The sequence below is a fragment of the Excalfactoria chinensis genome, chromosome 4 (assembly GCF_039878825.1).
Source record: "Excalfactoria chinensis isolate bCotChi1 chromosome 4, bCotChi1.hap2, whole genome shotgun sequence".
In the NCBI taxonomy this organism is placed as follows: Eukaryota; Metazoa; Chordata; class Aves; order Galliformes; family Phasianidae; genus Excalfactoria; species Excalfactoria chinensis.
This window is the reverse complement of record NC_092828.1, coordinates 27002136-27022431: the sequence shown is the minus strand read 5'-3', so window position 1 is coordinate 27022431 and position 20296 is coordinate 27002136. Positions and strand designations below refer to the sequence as shown.

At 39.1% G+C, this 20296-nt stretch overlaps 1 protein-coding gene across 1 annotated transcript in view; it reads left to right on the top strand.

The window, feature by feature from the left end:
- Positions 1-20296, top strand: part of MTMR7 (myotubularin related protein 7) — a 40965-nt gene that overhangs the window by 17806 nt on the left and 2863 nt on the right. Inside the window, exons 5-13 of the mRNA XM_072336171.1 lie at positions 324-452; positions 2808-2942; positions 7650-7782; positions 11604-11713; positions 14526-14651; positions 15350-15399; positions 16840-17040; positions 17944-18084; positions 19904-20030. Of these exons, the coding sequence (XP_072192272.1) occupies positions 324-452; positions 2808-2942; positions 7650-7782; positions 11604-11713; positions 14526-14651; positions 15350-15399; positions 16840-17040; positions 17944-18084; positions 19904-20030 (1152 nt within the window). The remainder of the gene's footprint in view (positions 1-323; positions 453-2807; positions 2943-7649; positions 7783-11603; positions 11714-14525; positions 14652-15349; positions 15400-16839; positions 17041-17943; positions 18085-19903; positions 20031-20296) is intronic.

Here is a 20296-nt window from a genome sequence, read left to right as displayed (position 1 = left end):
AGGAGTTGTAAATACAACCATGCTGCATGTAATAAAAATTCTTTCTGATCTGAACATATATTCTCAGTAAGACATGAATTACCACCTGGAAACACAGCTCTTCAAACTTTCTGCTTCAGTTTTGTTGTTTGCAAAATATAATCAACACTTTCCAACTTTAAAAGGCTCTTTTGAAAAATGCAGGCAATGTGTGTAGTTGCTGTACTATGAAATATTCTCTGAGATTGGAATTCCTCAGTATTTTATTTTATTTTTCATTAGAGTACAGCTATCTAACATTAGTTGTATTTAGTAGATTAAGTAACTGGAGTTTCCTTTCACAGGTCTGTGACTCCTATCCTACAGAGGTGTATGTACCAAAGTCTGCAACTGCACACATCATAGTGGGGAGCTCTAAATTTCGGAGTCGAAGGCGTTTCCCAGCTCTTTCCTACTACTGCAAGGATAACAATGTAAGTGTGAGTTTGTAGCTTCGGATATGCAGATTTTGACCTTGGTTTTCTAATTACAGTGTTTGCTTTAAAAAAAATATATATCAAAAGGTGGTTGGGGTAGTCTTTTCTTCATAGTGATACCTGTCCTAGATTTAAGCTTCAGAAGGGTGGGACGAGAGATATTTTTTACTTCTTCCTTACCACTTATTACTGCTTCAGCCAAGATCTAAGAATTTGATTACCAAACAGGAGGATATAGAGATTTTAAATAACTAATACAGTCTACACATAAATGGTATATTGTCTTTTGTATTTAATTAAGGACAAAATTTTCATAATCACTTTGCGTATTCAGCTGAGTCCAAATACAGATACTCAGCATTCAAAACACTTGGACGTTTCCAAATATTAGTGAAAGAAGCCTAAAGGATCAACTAAGTTCCATCATATAGTGGTCCAGCTTGGGTAAGTTCTACAGTTTCAGCCTAGATGATTTTCCCATTTATGACTGGAGTTCAGGTTGAGGTTAGGATTCATGTTCAGGCCACTAGGATCTGAAGTACTGTGTTCGCTCCTTGATCTTGAAAGGTGAGTGCCGGAGTACCTCCATGTGAGTTTGGAGGTTGGCATGAGTTGCCAGGTAATAGAGCAATGGGCAAGAGTAGGGTAAGTTTTGTGATGGTAGACGTTGAATAACTCCAGTAACAGCATGTTGGGAAGAGGTCTGCAGAGGGGTGGGTGCTACTCATTCAGTCTTTCATACCTGGAACAGTCACATAGCAATTTGGTTTTTCGCAGGTTCAAATGATATTGTGGCACCACTCTGTGTCACGCAGGATCTTTGTGGCTATGCTGAGATCAAATTCTGGAAGTATCTTTTCAGCCAGAGCAGTTGAAAGCAACCTGATCTTATGCCCTTCTCTTAAACACACCCTGAGAAATTGTTTAGATCTATGTGCTCTTCATAAGCAATTGGTCTGGGTTAAGTCCTTCATGAAGATCGTTTGTAATGATTTCTGATTGAGATATTTAATGGATCATTAGTCCAATTTATCTTCCTAGCTCTGCACTACTGGCAGTGTAGCTGTTTCATGAGCTTGGGCTATATGTGATCTTAACCTGACAGACAAGATGTTCTCTCCTTCTGGTGCCAGCACATATCTTAGTTGGCTGAGCACAGGCAGTGCTGTAACATAATGAGCTCTAGCCCCTACTTTCCTGAACCTTAACCTTAGTCTGCAACTCTAATTTTAGTCTTCATCTTGAGGTATATATCTAACTCAGGTATGATATGCCATGATTGAGAGAGAAATGTCTTCTTTCTATTGAAATGATAGGTTGTGAATATAACCATATGTACAATTTTCATAATTCAAAGGAGGTATTTGCATGTATCAAATTACTGGGATATGCACTGATCAGCAGGCAAAAGTAGATAACTAAAAATTTGATGGCAGAATCTATTACTAATATCTGAACAAGCACCTACACAGTTTTGTACATTGAAGATCCCGTTTACTAAGTACTGATAGTTCAAAAACTTGGCTGAAAATGAGCGTGTTTGCTCTAACAGTAATAAATAATCTGTTGGGCAGCCTCCATGGGTTATGACCTTCAGCAGGCAAATTCTCTTCATGCTCATCTTCAGTGCATAGAAAGTGCCTACATCAGCCCTGTTGCCCCTGTGTCTCCAGCTGCTCTCAGCCAAGCAGAACCTGGGAAATATGATCTCCTTGCTCCATGTTCAGTTCTTTCCAAGTTTCATCTGGAGTCCTGATTCTGATGTGCCTGGGGAGAACCTCTCTTGGCTTTTTCAATAGCACTGATTAATAAATTTGCTCCAACACTCATGTTGCCTGACTCACTTCCTGTGCAGTGAGGTCTTTCTCCAGAGGCAGTGCTAAAAATACAAGACAGTGATCTGGCTGCACAGTGTGTACACATTTTTGTTTCCTGGACTCGTGTCTCAAACTGCTCAGTAAAGAGTGTAGTGGTGTAAGCTGGGTGTAACTAATATCATAACTGAGGTGTGAGTGACAGTGCAGAAGGATCCATTCCTTAAGTTGTTATGTCAGTGTTCTTGTGATTGCACTGCTATACTCACATATTGTTTAGAGATTGTCTTCTAGAGATAATCCACATGAGGGAAATTGCATATTTGAAATAGCTCTAAAACTTTGATTCAAGACCTAGGCAGTGGGGTTTTATTGCCTTAACATTTGCTTGTCTTTCTAAAAAGAATATAATTCTTTTTACAATTCCCATGTTACTATAATTCTATGGTAAACATCTAATGGACTTTCTTAGGAAATGCTTCAGGCTGCTAATTGGTTTCTGCTTAATAAGTTTACTGACTTGTTTGTTTTTCTGCAGGCCTCGATATGTAGGAGTAGCCAGCCTTTATCTGGCTTTAGTGCTAGATGCCTTGAAGATGAACAGATGCTTCAGGCCATAAGAAAAGCAAACCCAGGAAGTGATTTCATATACGTTGTTGACACTCGGCCCAAAGTAAGTGTATTACCTTTCTTGCCCATAGCAATACTGAATGTGAGCTGGATGTGTTTGGAAAGATTCATAGCCCAGATGCCTGGCCACCCTGTAATGCCTGTAACTCCACAGGTTGTATCAGGGTACATCAGGCATGTTTTAAGTAGAAATCTTTCTGTGAAATCTCCTGTTTTTCTTCATTAGATTACATGATAAAAGGCTATTCTCCACATGCACAGGAGTTAACAGTGTTAATGATGAGGCTAGTAAAAATAATTCCTGTTAGAATATTGTGTTTACAGTAACTCATAATGTTTTGAACCTCTACCTACTTAGACTAAAATTTTCCATGCAAGATCTCATACAACTGGGAAAATTTCAGTGTATGAATGAGGCTAAGGAAATTAGTTACTCAGGTTACAGGAACTGAGGAGACTTCTTTGAGTAGCAGTTTTGTATTTTTTGAGAGAGGATCTGAAATATGGTATGGAATTATTTCAGATGCTATAACTCTGTAATTGACTAAAATATTTGGCTAAGACTGAAGTTTTAGAGGAATTATGCTATGCAGAACGATGGAAACACAATAATGATCTAGAAGAGGTTGGAAGGTATTAAAACTTGTATCCAACTTTGGCAAACAGCTCAAGGTGATGGAAGGATTCAGTGACTGGAGGTGGGAGTGAGAATACGTGCTCTTTCCTGCAGAAGCTAACAAAACATGTGAAGGAAGGTGTCTCTATGTAAGCCCTGGTAGATACAGGATAAGTTATAGGTGGGGGAAGGAAATAGTCAAGGGTGTCTCATTTCACCCTGTAATTTGGTGGACAGTTTGACCTATAGTTACTACTTTATTATTTTTATTATTATTATTATTATTTTTAATTTTTATTGGGAAGATGAAAGTGATACCTTCTTACTGGTAGTTCTGCAGAAATTACAGTTGTGGAGAGCATTAGGGAAGGACCAGTACTACTGTGTAAAGAGCAGCTTTAGATAGGAAATGCAGATCTGGATACCTAAATAGTAATTGGTTAACAGTAGTTCTACATGAGGTAGTAGTTACAATGAAATATTGATTTCTGGGAGGAATCCCAGGCATACATGCAGAGTGGGAGGGGCAGTCCTTGACAGTAGCCCTGCAGTGAAGGACCTGGGGGTCCTGGTGGATGAAAAGCTTAACATGAGCCAGCAGAGTGCTCTTGCAGCTTGGAAAGCAAATGGTATCCTGGGCTCCATCAGGAAAGGGATGGCCAGCAAGGAGAGGGAGGTGATTGTCCCTCTCTGCTCTGCCCTCATGAGGCCCCATCTGGAGTACTGCATCCACATCTGGGGCCCCCAGTACAAGGAGGTCCAGGGAGCTGTTGGAAAGGGCCAAAGGAGAGACTCAAAGATTATCAGATCAGAGGGCTGAAGCACCTCTCCTGTGAAGACAGGCTGAGGGAGCTGGTCTTGTTCAGCCTGGAGAAGAGAAGACTGCCAGGTTGCCTCATTGCAGCCTTCTAGTACCTAAAGGGAGCCTACAAACAAGAGGAGACTCAACTCTTTACAAGGGTAGATAATGTTAGGACAAGAGGAAATTGTTTTAAGTTGAGGAAGGGAAGATTTAGCTTGGATATCAGGGGGAAGTTTTTTACGAAGAGTGGTGAGGAGCTGGAACAGGCTGTGGATGTCCTGTCCCTGGAGGTGTTCAAGGCCAGGTTGGATGGGGACCTATGCAGCCTGGTCTAGTATTAAATGTGGAGGTTGGTGGCCCTGCCAGGCAGGTGGGAGGGTTGGAGCTTGATGATCCTTGATGTCCCTCCCAACCCTTTCTGTGGTTCTCTGGCTTTTGCACTCTCACTAAGTAGGCCACTCATTGATGGGATTTATTAAGAAATACTTTGTGACTTGGCTATTAATGATATTTTGCAAGGTAATAGCAGGAAGCTCCAATCCTGTAAACTTTTTCTAGTAAGTTACTTTGGTGCGAAACCTCCTGTGAGCAGTGAGAAATGCTTCTAATTTAAGAAGAGAAAGTAAAATTGGCTTAGTCAGTCACAAACAACTGTATATCTCCAGCAATACTAGCTTCTTCAAGAGCTGGTCAGTAGATGGAGTTAGTTTGGTTTTCATTGAATTGTTCTGGAAAAAGTTTTGATGTTAAGAAATCTGGATACACGGTTTCCTACTTATCTCTGTCTAGAAGGATGAGCTATTTTTTCTGAAGCTCCTGTAATGCCAGGTGCCAAATGCAGCCTTGTTAAAACTGTGCAGTTCCTGTGGCATTTTTAGCCCTGGAGTGTGTATGCAGTGGTAGGTCCCAATGCTAGCTCTTCCTAGCACTTCCTGGGGGATAAATGCAAAGTTAAGTTATAAAGTCTGGTCTATTGCTCTAGGAAAGCTACCTGCCTTTTTTATCTCACCAGGACTGATTTCTTGTGAAGGTGATGACTATTGACAGATCCTTGAATCCAGAATTCCTAAGTGCATTTTGTGTGCTGTCCCTTGTTGTGCTTGCTAATCTTCGGAACAAAAGATTTGGCTGTGGGGGAATTTCCACTTCATTAAACTAGAGCAGAATGACCAACACAGAGGTTTTACTTTGCATTCCATTTTCATTTTCTTCTTTTTTCCATGTGTTTTACAGAAGAAGATAATTTAAACTTATGAGTGAGACAAATTAGTTCTATTAGTCTTCTAAGAAAGAATTTTGCTACCCTCCACACCAAAGAAGATGCCAGAAAATCTGACAAGTGAGGTCTGTTCCCTTTAGTGGCTGTACTTTTATATTCACAGAAATTAAGAGGGGACAGGCACAACTTAGAGAATAACAACTGCTTTAGAAGCAACAGATGGAATTTGGATAGGTGATGGGGAAAGATTGTTAGTAAATATTGTGGCAGCTGCAGAGTTTGGCAACAGACATTATTTGAAATGAACGAGTGTCAGAAAGCCTTGCAAATCTGACCTTACATTGATTTACTTTTAAAAAGTCTATTTCAGATTTCTTTTTAATGAAGGACTTACGTGATATTCTCTGCTGGAGGAGAGACAGTTTATAGCATGTGCATTGCTGAGGATTAGGTCAGCTAAGCTTTAGGTGTGTTTCATTTATAGCTTCTGGATTTCAAGGTGTCTTATTCATGTTTACATATTTTTCCTCCTGAAACTGTATGCTTTGTCAGGAGAGAGACCTTCATGCTGCTTATATTAGAGCATCGTTGCCTGCTTCAAAAGAGAAAGATTAGGAGCCATCAGAAAATTGTAAGCTCTTTAGCAAGTCACACCGAGGACTGTTCTTAAATGGCATGCTGCTCACAGGCAGTGGTTTGTTTTGTTGTTGATTTTGTTCAATTGTTAGTTGGCAGTCAACAAGATCAGCAAACCACCAGCTGATAGACTAGAATTCTGTGGTTATTTTTTTCCTTTTATTTTCCTTTATTGGAAGCTACAAGCTAAAAGAAGTTTTACACAAGAGTTCAGTAAATGGAAAATGCTGCCTCTATATTTATTTATTTATTTATTTATTTATTTATTCCTAGTTTCCTATCTTTGTAGTTTCTTCTGTGTTACGTTGATGTTCATTCAATGTTTCAATTCCTAAATATCCTCCACAAAGGTAACTATTCCTATTGCTAAGTTCTACTGTTCTACTCAAGGAAATGGATGTCTTAGAAAATGCTAAGATGAGAGAAATGAGAGAAAACTCGATTTCACATTTTACATTAGAATTTAGCCAAGTACTGAAGCGTATGATTGAGAACTTCAAAAACAACCACAGAATTAGCAAATCGATAGTGCTTCCCTCTGTATTAGGGGACAGACTGGAAAAGGAGTCATCTGCCTATTCACTTATCTATAGACAAACATCTATAGACCCCTCCTTTTGATTTTCCGTGAACATTGGCCAGTCATTTCTTTTTTTTTTTTTTTGACCTTGTGATACCTCCCCAGGTACAACAAAACAACAACAGCGTTGTTGGTGCCTTTAGGTAATGGGTTTGCAATGTCCATTGTTATTTAAATACAGGGTCTTTCCTGAACAGAATTTGTTACTTGTGCTTAGAGAATTGGCAGCCTTGTAATGCTGACAACTTTGTTACTCCTGGTACCTCTACAGGCTCTACAGTAGTGATCCTTTATCTGCTGCATTGCAGATGAAGATGTTCGAGGTAATTTTGTAAATTCAGGTGTTTCGGGGTCTTCCGCAACTGAAGCCGAGTCGCTGTAATCTTGGGAAAACCACTCTCACTCTTTCTATGTTATTCTAGGCTTCAGAAAAGGAAGCTGTGTCAATTTCTGTGTGATATGTCCTGTTTTGGGAAACATCGCAGTATGTGGCATGGAACAGTAGCATGACAGATAGGACACTGCCACCTTCTGGGTATATTCTGCTAGTAAACTTAATGCCCACCTCACATCAAAATAGCCTTTTAAAAACAAATTAAAAACTCTACACTCTTGCAGAAGAGCCTTTTGTAAGCTGTCTTTTGTTGTTGTTGTTTCTTTGTGTTTGAGTTAGCACTCAATGTATTTGAAATAGGGATCAGAGCTTTAGTGACCCAGCATCCTGCAATTTACTGTAAACAGATTCCCAGTGCCAGACTATTTGTGTTGACACTGTGATAAATGCTTCCTATTTACACCTGACTTAAATAACTGATTGATTGCAGTAGACCATGAGCTTTGCTTTGAAGAGAATAACTTCTATCCTTGTTCTTATCCAGTTTCTCTAATTTTTTTCAGCTCAATGCAATGGCAAACCGAGCAGCAGGGAAGGGATATGAAAATGAAGACAATTATTCCAACATCAAGTTTCAGTTCATAGGCATTGAGAACATCCATGTCATGAGAAACAGCCTGCAGAAAATGCTTGAAGGTATTACTTGTTCTTTATTGTATACAAAGGAAAAGATTAGACACAAAATGGAACTTCCTTGCAATCAGTAATAGAAGAGAACTTGACATGCTAGCTCATGGACTTGGGCCATTGATCATTTATTACATTTAGGAGCATTTTACTAATTGCAAAACATCCTGGTTTCATGTATAACATCTAGATAAAACTTATATTAATGACAAATGTAATTTGACTTCAGTGCCTTATTGCTACTGCTTCTTCCTTTGTTGTTTACAGTTTGATGGCACAATGAAAAAATTGCTTGTATCTGGCTATGGTGGTGGTGGAAAACATAGAAAACTTTTTGAAAGTCTTTTAAAAAGATTTTATAAAAACAACTTCAAAACATAATGGCCTGAGGCTTTTTTTTTTTTTTTCTTTTTCTTTGGTCTTTGCGCTTTAAATTTTAACAGAGATTTATTCCCAGAGCATGTCATTTCAGGGCTATTTATGAAACGGTCAATATGTGTAACCATTCAGCACCTTCATAATCCCACAAAACCTAATAATGATGGCTGTATAAATAACTAGTGTTAAAGCAGCACATCTGTTCTGCCGTTTATTAATTGAATTACATTACTGTTCAGAGGCCTTCTTGGAAAAGGGTAAGGATAAATAAGCCATCCTTGACCCACAGTTAATTTGTTGATTTTTTAACTGCAAATAATAAGTGATCACTCCAGCCCACGTAGCCTCAGTATTTACTTCATGTACATCATCAACAGAAGATTTCTGAAAGTTCACCTCCTGGATCAGCATGATCTAGCTATCCTTGGCTTGGTGCTCTACCCATACCCCTTTATTCTATCTATCCCATCATCCACGTGCAAATGTGTATTCTAAATCTAAGAAGGCCATAGGGAGCGATGTGTTGTGTTTCCAAATAAGAGCAGTTTTTGAAAACCAGAAGCAAAGTGTGATGCATGTGAACGGTCTCTTGTTGTTCATCATTTCCTGTAGAGATGGGCCATCCCAAGAAGAACTGCCCACTCCCCAGAGAAGTGCTGTTGAGATTACTGCTTTTTGATAGACGTAGTGTCTCTGCCAGGTTCTGCCCTCCCATGGGACTAACAAAGAAGGCAGGCACAGGAATTTACTTTGTCCTGTCCTCTTTGATCACAAATGCTTCTCAGTCAGTTTGAGTGGACTTCTGTGGTCTCTGGTCATTGTTCAGATGAAGGAGGAAGGGTTTTGGCACAGTGCTTTGTGGATTACAGATGTGAGTGTACTCAGACCTACTGAAGATTTCAGGTTAACATGTTTTGTACATCACAATGTATTCTTGCTTAGTTCCTTGAACTGTAAGGTCTCAGAACGGAGAATAGAAGGCTTTTAAGCAAACTGTGAAGCCTTGTTTGGCTAGAACAGAGATAGGCTGAACAAACCCATCCCTTTGTTTGCTCAGCTTGAGACCAGCAAAGTTGAAGCAGTAAACAACTGGCCTGGCTGCATGTGATAGTGCTGTGTATTATTTTAGAGTCAGAAGTTCATGAGCTGGGCTCCTGGCTCAAACTGAGAAGTAACAACATATTTCCCAATTAATGAAATGAAACAATGTTGCTTGGGGGAAAAAACTACTTAGCAAATGTTGCAAACATCTGAGTTTTGGTTTGGTTTTCTGTTAGATTCATAGTTGTTGTGTTCAAGGCTCATATTTAGAGAGCTGACTGTAAGATCAGAAATTAAAGAAGTAAAGCCTGCAAGACTTGAGACTTTTGCTGAATCTTATGACTTTCAGTGCATAAGTAGGGCTTCTCTCATGTAATGTGCTAGACAGTTTTTCTCTCTGTTTTTTCATGTGTGATTTTCACTTTAATTCTAATCTTATTTCTATCAACTTTAACATGACTTTGTTCCTGTATAATATGTTAATCTTAACAATAAATAAATAAATAATAGTAGATTAAAATATAAATTATTAAAAGTAATATTAAATTGGGAGGATAATGAATCATCTTTTAGAATATACAAAAAAAGTTGGGATTTCACTTTAACATGGAGGAAAAATCCCCTTCAAGCTGCTAAAATTTCCTTCCTGAAAGCAATTGTTTTACTGTTGTCTCTGCTGCCTCATGCTGCTTTGTGTAATACAGAACGTTATTCTTTAATTAGAGGTGTATGTGATGGCACCTGTGTTAATTTTGATCCTGTTCACAACTTCCTGGGCATAATTCTTAGTATTAAAAGGAAATGTGGTACAAGAACTTATCACTGGAAAGACCAAAGTGCTGACCTGTTGTCTGGTATTTGTGATGACCTCTACCCACGGGCTCTTGATTTTCCTGTGATTTTTTTCCTATTGAGAAATTCCTTTCTCTTTTTTTCCCCCCCCCCCCCCCCCTTAGGAATTCATATCTGGACTCAGTACTAAGGTCCAGATCAGTAGCCAAAATCATGTGAAATATATGGTGTGTGCCTTTAGTTTAGGACAGTCTGAACTTTGCTCAGCGGTAGGTAAATATTGATTCCAGTTTAGCAGTGGGAATGAGCAAAGCACTATTTAGCTTTACCTTGGACTTTTGTAAACAGAGACAGCAGCTTCAGTCAGAATTGGGCTACTAATAGGTCATGCTTCCATCTGCACAGAAGCATTAATCATGTAAAAAGCTGTTTGCTCTCAGTGTTGCTATCTATGCATTTTTATAAATACCCTTCAAAAAAGACTTTTAAAATCACCATCTGGAAGAGACCCTATGTACGAGGATTGCAAGATTTCATATGGATGCACTAGGCTACTTTGCTTCTGATTTAAAAAGGAGTGAGGACAGCTGGATACATTCAGATGTGATATAAACTCTGAATTTGTCCTGTAAAATGAAATTTTGGTCATGTTGAAAGAAGTGGAATTTTTGCCACAGATGAAAATTATCCGAGTATTGTAGAAGATGTTTGAAGACATAGTACGACATTATTAATTCACAAGTAATACAGCAACTCAGTTAAGAAAAGGTATTATTTCACTGTACTCCCTAAATAAGTTTCATCAGTTAATGTCTTCTACTCTGTGACAGTATGACTGTCCATGGATCAGAACAAATGTGTCGCCTATTTATGTGGTGAACTTAGTATCTCACTCCCAGGAACGGATCACACCAAGTATTGCTGGGTGTTTGTTGCTAGAATCGCTTATCTAGCTTAGATTTGGATTGCCTTTTTTATCTCTTGTGATTTAACAAACTCTGTAATATAAAAAATAGGCAATTGAGTCTTGTAGGATAGAAATTTAATATTGTGAAAACTGAGAGAGATTTATTTTTTTCTTTAAACATGGTGTAGAGCTAGAAAAGGTTTCAGCAGAATGTTTTCCTTGTTGAGTTCTGACTTTCCTCACCTTTAGGTTTCATTGAGAGATGAGGAGCCATTGAGTGAACTGCTTTATCTGAAGCACCACTATAAATGGTGATGCTAAAGACTGAGTGTTGTGGCACTGTTCTTTGAGCACGTTCTTAATTCAGTTTCACCAGCACACGTGGGTAGGACAGGAGACTGGGGCACAGTTCAGTTGTTGTCTGCCTGTCCAGCAGCAGGAATGTGTGTATTTTCTGATTCCGTGCTCTCTCTCTAAAGAGTATGAAAACTACACTCACAACACAACTGGGAAAATGTGTACAGCTCAGAAGGATGTATTTGTTAAACTGACTGCAACAGGTTTCCCAACAGCTTCTTTTAAACTGAAGTGTATGTACTTGGGGAAACTGGAGACAGCCCTCTCTCTCAAACGTATGAGAAAGTAATGGTAAAGTTTTGAAAGCACGAGGGACTGTATTGACTGTGCTTTTAAGATTAAGCTTATTTTACAGTTTGTGAAATGAAATCGCCTTCAATGAGTGACTTCCTGTGGGGCCTTGAAAATTCTGGCTGGCTGAAACATATCAAAGCCATTATGGATGCTGGCATCTTTATTGCAAAGGTAAAGTGTGGAACTCAAAAATGGAACTTGGACTTACCAGATATAGAAAGTGAGGACCAAATTCTTTGTGGGTAACTTTTGTTGTCTTTGGTGAAGTTGTCTCTGAAGCTGATGTTTCCTGTGATGCCTCACATATGAGGAGAAACAATCTTTAGGTGCTGTTGCATGGACATTTTGATAATAAGGGGGTAAAAACAAGTTTGTGTTATTTTGCATTGATGATCTCAAATCTACTGTAACCTCTACTATCCCATATCCTGTTATTGACATGTATTTGAATGTCCTTATTCAAGACAGACAGGGAACTACTGGGGAGAGTGCAGTGGAGGACCACAGAGATGAATAGGGGCCTGGAGCATCTGCTTTGTGAGGAAAGGGTGAGAGACCTGGGGCTGGCTGTTCCTCTTGGAGAAGAGGAGACTGAATGGAGATCTTATCAATGCTTATAAATATCTAGTGAATGGGCATCAAGTGGACGGGGCCAGGTGACAGGACAAGGGGCCACAGCACAAAATGGAGAACAGGGCGTTCCATCTGAACATGAAAACATCTTTATTTCATGAGTGGCAGAGCACTGGAATAAGCTGCCCAGTGAAGTTGTGGAATCTCCTTCTCTGGAGATGTTCAAAACCCACCTGGACATTTTCTTGTGCAATCTACTGTAGGGAACCTGATTTAGTAGGGAGTAAGTCTAGATCATCTCCAGAGGTCCCTTCCAGACACTGTGATTTTACCCTCTAGCTGTGGTTTGTCATTTACTTTCCCTATTGCTCTTGCCTTCTCCACTGCTTCTTTGTTGAAGCTTTCTTCTCTATGACTACTTCTTCACATTGTATTTGTCCTAAAGGAATATTAACATTATGCCTTGAGTTATTTATTTAGCAACCACCTAAACCACAGTACCTGTCAATTACAATGGACAAATTCTCTAGTAACTTCTAATCTTAAATGTGTGGTATCTGCTTCAGAGAAAAAGTGGCAGCTTTAGTAAGAAATTATTTCTTCTAATCCCACCTCAAGTAATGCAGATATTTGTCATCTACTAAAAGTTATTTTAATTTTATTACCCCTATCCTTGAGCAGCATCTTTTGCTGGTTCTATTCTTCTTTTAAGAATATAAATAAGAACTGAACAGTTCTTTTTAGTATAGGCCATTTTATTTACAAGACCTTTTATATAGGAATATATGGACAAACTTAATGGATGTCTCACCTCAGCATCTGCCTGTTTCTCTTGCCTTGCCTCTTCCTGCTCAGCAGTTGTAATTTCTTACCTGAACACCAGCTGCAGGATAAATACACATTATTTCTCCCAGCACTACCATTTTACAGACACCAAGTCATTTAATTAGCTTTTGCCAGCTTTTTTTTCTCAGTGACTCAGCATTAATGTATGAGAAAATGCATTCTTTGTCCATATGGTTGCTAGTTTTATGCTTCCTCGGTCATGCATTTTGACTTGTTCTTTTTTTCACGGTTCCCAGTTTTCAGTTTTTGGTCTTCTGCCCACATGGGTTCTATTTTAGTAGAATATGATCGTCTCTTTAGATAAACATAGGCTATTTATTATTATTCCTTGTTCCCTTTTAAGACCACATTTAATCTAATTTTATTTTAATTTATTTTTCTAAGCAGTGTCTTTCCTAACCTATTTTATTTCTCTGCTTACTAAGTATAGTTCTCCTTAGAAATGACAAATACCAAACTCCTTAGAATTTAAAATAACTCCCGAGTTCCTAAAATATTGCAGCATGAGACTCTGGAGAATTTAGTATAATCCCTCCCTTATGCGTTTCTCCTGGATTATGTATAAAATAGTTATTGTTACAGTCTTGTTTATTAGGTGTGAATGTTCACCACTGTCACAGGCTTTGCCCCAAACCATGACAAGCACGTACTTAATGCAGTATGGTGTGATAATATCCACAATAATTGACCAATCACCATTACTGATATACTCATTAAGGAGCGAATAGGAGTCACATGGAAGTATGGCTGTTCTCTAGCTGCTGTGAGTAAGAGCATTAGCAGTAGCTGAATTGGCTTTAAGTAACTGTGCCCTCTGAACAAGTGGTGTATTTTACTTGTCCTGTGATGTGTGGTCAGGGTATTCTTGTACACAGCAGGCCTTCTGCACTGAGAACTGCTGTAGCTATCTTGCAGGTGACTCTGCTGGTATATTTTTGAAGATGTGCCTATTCTCATGTGAAATACAGGGAAGGGTGCCTATCACGTGTTATTAATGAGATTTTTATAACCTTCTCCTTGAAGTTCCCAGATCCAGTATTTAGGTGTCACTTGTGTTCACAGAACTGTGAGCTGGTACTGTGATCCATATATCTTCTCCATCCTGGATATGGTCAAAGGTTTATTTCTTCCTCTTCTTTTTACGTAGCCCAAAAGCATATTTAGTTATTCCATGCAGGTAAAACACCTTTGCTATAGCTACTGAAAGTATCCCAAAACCAGAATAGACAACAGCTTGGCAATTAGGACTGCTTGACACGTGGGATGGGATTCACTGCTCCTTTAGTACAGTCACTGTTGATATGGATCCCATTTCCTCTTGTACAGGTATATTAACACGTGATGCTGCAGCCACCATGCTGCATAGGATAGGATAATATAAAGACCTAGAAAAGGAGAGAAATTGTGCTCAACATCATTCAGAAAGTCTGTGGTGGAATAAAAAACTGAATGAGTTTTCTGAGTTCCTAAATGAATGCCCTCCCTACTGCGCTGTCTCACTTGCCCTCTCTTAGCATTGCCTCTTCGCTGTCTGTGAAATCTCCAACTTTTTCTGTGTTCTCAGGCTGTGGCTGAGCAAGGTGTGAGTGTGCTTGTTCACTGCTCTGATGGCTGGGATAGAACAGCCCAGGTTTGCTCTGTAGCAAGCCTTCTCTTGGATCCACATTACAGAACTATGAAGGGATTCATGGTAAGCAGGTTCTCTTTCACAGGGTAAATGAAAATTCTATGGTATCGTGTTTGAGAACATTCAGATGAATAACTTTGTTTCTAGTGGAAAATAAAGTTTCCTTAAGTATGCCTTTTCAGCTGGGCACACATCTATTTTTATTCCCCCTAACCTTGACCAAAAAACTTTCTTGAAGCCCTGGGATTTATTTCATTTTTTTGTGCAAGCAAGTGTTATTTATATTCAGACATTGTGAAGCTGTGAGTGTCAAAAGCGTGTGCTCCCTAGACACTCGATTGCAATGAAAGAGCTTGTTGAAAAATCAGTTCCCTTTCAAAGCAAACCAGCACTCGTGGTTAAAGTAATGGGCACATACTAGAAAGAGGTTTGAAACACGGGTAGGTTCTATTTTTAGAAAATGATGAATTAAACTAATTTAAGTTATGCTGAAACACCAGCATCCTACCTGCATCACTCCAGAATGCTACTTTCTCTTGAGCTGGCAGCGGTGCACATTTCTTCTTGTTTTTCTGCCTACTGTAAGAATCACTTGAGATTCCAATACTGCTTGTACTGCTTACATCATCTCTGGCTCATCACTTTTCTACTTATTCTGAAAATTACCTGGGATTCTAATACTGCTTGTTTATACCATTCTTCTGCCTGCTTCAGCATGTCAGCTCTGCTCCACTACACTGATGGCAATATTCTCATTTTAGGTTTTAATTGAAAAAGACTGGGTTTCCTTTGGTCACAAATTTAACCACAGGTAAGGCCATGCAAAGGTTTTTCTCTCTATATATATTTTATGTTGTCATTATCCACTGCCATTCCAATTTAACTTGTTTACTTGTCATAAAGCATATCAACAAAACACTCTGTATCACCACATTCTTTTCTCCTACTATCTAATTTAGCTGCCTAAAAATTGTAGTGAAATACTTTTACATTTTTTTTCATATATATCTTATAAATGCACTCAAAGATTGCTATTGGGAATACTGAGTGCTGGTCTTGCAGTTGCTGTGAGCAATGAGAGATGCATGTGAGAGAAAAACGTGTGGCTTGTAAAATGCTTTTGGAACCCAATAGACCTTTCAGTAATGCCAAGACTTCCTACTTCAGGAAAGCATCCATCGTCCAGGGCAGTATTAATAGGTAACTCATGGACATGCCTACAACTAAGTTATACTTTTCCTATTCTGCTTTTTTCTCTGATGGAAACAGTGGCATTTGTTCAGAAATGTCTGAATATATGACCTTCTGATTTCCTTTACCTGACAAGTTATCTTGGGCATCTGTAATGTAATATTGATTGATATGAGTATAAGTTTATCTTATAGTTAAAAACAAAAGAAATCTGTGCAGTGTTACAACACCTGTGAAATTCCAGCACAAGTAGAGGTTTCAGTTTTAGATGTTGATGGATTTTGACTGCATTGCCATACGTGTCATGTTTGTGTGTGTGGGTGTGTATATGTATATACGGATATACATACTTATATACATTACATATACGCTATACACACACACACACACACACGCACTATATATATACACTAGGCAGAACAATTAAAAATGCTTCTTCCTATTAGATGGACTTATAAAATACTGTTTTATTTCTGTGCTATATATTTCAGACTTCTGTTCTTCAAGGTCCCCTGCAGCAAGTGGTTCCAACAGACAGTTTTACAGATAGAAAGTTTCCTGTTCACTTGATAGATACAGCAGCATGTAAAAAATTCCCAGCTTTCTAAAAACATCACTAAGAGATGGCAACTATTTCCTGCCAAGGTTATTCATTTCATCTCCTGCTCTGTTTCCTGGGCCTGGCGTTGGTCTGCCATTGAGAGGCTGTTCAGGACAGCTTGCTGAAGTTGCTGCAGTTATTCTTATGATGGCTTCTGTTACTGTGGCACAACTGTCTAGCAATAAGGTTGAAACACGGCTACGTAGCACCCAGCTGTAGCAAGCTGTGAAGCAACAAGACACATGTACAGGTCTTTTGTTCCTATTTGATAAGTCTGCTTTCCTTCTACTTCATGAGTCTTGCATCATTTTTGCCAGTAAAAATGTGGTGGAGATTTTAGAAATTAATATGTACAGCATAGCTAGTATGCTGAAAATGGGAGTTTTGTTTTCACTAGCGTTAATTCAGTTTTCCTAGAGGATTTCAGGTTGTAATCGAATGTTTCTTGTCTTGCATTAGGTATGGCAATTTAGATGGAGATCCAAAGGAAATATCCCCTGTTATTGACCAGTTCATCGAGTGTGTCTGGCAGCTAATGGAACAATTTCCTTGTGCCTTTGAGTTCAATGAGAGATTCCTGATTCACATACAGCACCATATCTACTCCTGCCAGTTTGGTAATTTCCTGTGTAACAGTCAGAAGGAGAGACGAGAGCTGAAGTAAGAAGGCCTTTTCTTTTGTCGTTTGTTTCTGTTGAGGTCTGTGGGTGTTACTGTATTGAAGCTGTGCAAGGTTTCATACAGCTCAGGGTGCAGTGTAGCATTCCTGGCTGTCATCTTCCAGTGACGCAGATTAATGCCAAAAGAGTTGAAGCTCCGCCATGGGTCTCTGTTGTGACTATAATCCACGGTGTGCATAACAGGGATTAGTGAGAGCTGACAAGAGAGCATTAGGACTTTAGCCACTGCATAAAGAATATACAAGGCAAACTGCCCATGCGGCTCTGAAGAAATCAGAACATGATTTTAACCCTAGTTAAAATCAGAAGCAGAGCTTCAGATTTTAAAGCACAGAAGAACAGTAACTCTTAAACTAACCTGTATATGGGTACTGCATGCTTCCTGGCCAACACTAAATTCCACCGTTGTATGGTGTAGGTTGTGTCTATTACCCCCTCTTAGTGATCCACACAAAAAGTGATCCATCATGTGGAACCTTAAAAAGAAGCAGAAAGTCTTCTTCACCTGACAGATTCACGGTCCTCCCTTGTAAAGCATTATTGTGTAAAGATTATTTTATGTAGCAACTGTCAGTGCCAGGTGGCATGATTACAAGCCCTAACATGGCTGAATTTAACTCAGGGTAGAGTGAACAAATGACTTCAGCCTCTGCAGCCAGTTAGCATTCATACAGATATCAGACTTACTAAGTGCATATGACTGGCATGAGTTATAAATGATTCCCTCCAGTTTCACTAAGGTCTCCCTATAGTTATAACTTTCTAATTCTGCTAAGGAAGTATAAAGCTGACTACAAACAGAGCACTGGAATGCCTTAACAGAGCTTCATTAATACCTGAAGTGTGCAAGCCATGTTTATATACTTGGCTATATTTTTTTCAGAATCCAAGAACGAACATATTCACTGTGGGCTCACTTGTGGAAACATCGTGCAGATTACCTGAATCCTTTGTACAGACCAGACCACAGTCAGACCTGGGGGACCCTGCATCCACAGATGGCTCCCTGCAACTTCTTGTACAAGTAGGTAATACTCCTTGCCTCTGAGAACAGTCAAGGAACAGACTCCTTGCATGTTTGCTGCATTGCACCCCGGAGGTTTCTTCAAGACTTTTTCTTTTAAGAGAGGAATATCCCAATAAGTTGTCTCCAATAGTTACTCCACGTAACACACCCTGTGACTACAGTCACTGAAGTGTCTCAGTATTTAGAAGGAACTGGGGAGATCACATGCGGTCTGGTTATGAGAATTAGAGCTCAAGGGGCTCTCAGGCTGCTCGCTATTTATGGGGTAAGATGATTGGCTCACAGTCGTAGCATTTAGCAGGACAGCATTATCAGTCCTAAGCAAGGTTTGGGCATAACAGCCAAAGGAGGAGGCTAGGGAGGGGGTGGAGCAGACGGTCACAGAACATAATGCCTTTGTATTTATGATTCCATGAGAAAATGTATGGAGACTGAGTTCAGGTTCAAATGCAATGTGTTTCTTTCTTGCATGCTCATAGTCAGCCAGCACCTCTGCAGCATTTCAGAGCAGAGCATTAGTCTGAAAAGAAGCTTAAGATTAGAGCTACATTGATCGTTGTGTGTCCTAATTTTGTGATTACTCACATCTTCCACTGAGAAGCAGCTATTTCAGTTCTGTTATCAGCAATGCTTTCTAAATTTAAATTTGAGATTTTACAATCATAATTTGATACAGACTAATTGCTAAACCAAGCATTGGGACAGAAACAAAAGGCAGACTTCCTCCATGTTGTCATTATACTTAAATATCAAGTAAAACCTGCTATGCATCCTATGAAGATTTCTTACAGAATTTAACAATACCTACCAAGATTTGAAATGCTGGTATTGGCATCCTGACTCAAGTAATTAATTCAGTTAATCTTAACATAAGGAGAACTTGATTAGAAATACACGCACACAAAAATACATGACTTAAGCAAAACCAATTAGCTTGTTTTCTAATAGCAAGTAAAATCACTTGCTAAAATAAATACCCCAGGTGACAGGAGCTGTATTTTTTCATGTCTGCTGTCCCAGGTCAGAGCCATTTTAAAACAGTTTAAAAATAGCCACTAATCTTATTCTCTGGTATAGTGAGATTTATAAAAGAAATACTGATACTCCACTGGATGAGTAATCCAGTTGATTTTAATTGAATTACTTGGTTGCGTGAGGATTCCCAAACATGAGCCATCAGATGATAAACTTAGGGGGGATCGTGACTTAAATAATGTACTCTTAGGACAGGAATAATAGCTTCTTGACTGTGCAGTTGCATCCAAGGGCAGCTCTCTCAGTTACTTAACCTGTCTGGTGAACTACTTACGCTTGCAAAGTCAGGCTCTGGCAGTGTGCTCCGAGGAAAACAGAGTGCAATAGCAAGCTACAGAATTGAGACTGGCTTATTTTCTTGAGGATGAAAAATAGCTCAGTGCTCCCAAGTGCATACAATGTGAACAGAAGAAGAAAGTACTGTAGCTAAAGTTTACATTACTCTTGGAGGATACTTGTTCTTCTGATAAGCTGTGCCATTGCTTATCCACAGTGACCTGAATTGCTGAAAACCTGAATCAGTGAACCACCCAAAGCCATGTGATCAAAGTCATTCACTTTTCTCTCTGTTGTGAAGAAGTGGTTCGAGCTCTGTCTACTGATTTGCATCTTCAGTGTAGACCCAGTGTAAATGAACCATAAACCTTACCAAATATTTAATGAATGTATGCAACATGTGTACGCACTCCAATGACAGCTGGAAAAGCTGAATATATATATATATGTATTTAAGTCTTTTGAGGCAATCTCACAAAACTACTGATCTCCCCATCAATTTCAGATTCTGGAGTGGTATGTACAACCGCTTTGAAAAGGGGCTGCATCCTCGACAGTCAGTCACTGATTATCTGATGGCAGTGAAGGAGGAGACTCAACAGCTGGAAGAAGAACTGGCAGTCTTAGGAGAGGTAATAATTCAGAGCTAATGACAAACAAAGCCCAATTCCACACATAGAAGAATCTCCTATCTGCCTCGTCCATTTCTTCCATGAGGATGTCCAGCCATTGTCTGCATCCTCACATAAATCTCTAGGAATGCTTTGCTTTTGGCATCCATAAGACACAAAGGTGGACTTCTTTCTTCAAGGAATAAAGAAATCATGGCTTGGAGCACAAACACTGTTCCTGAAACAAATTTTATATCATTCTGTAATTCAGTTCTGCATCAGTTTGT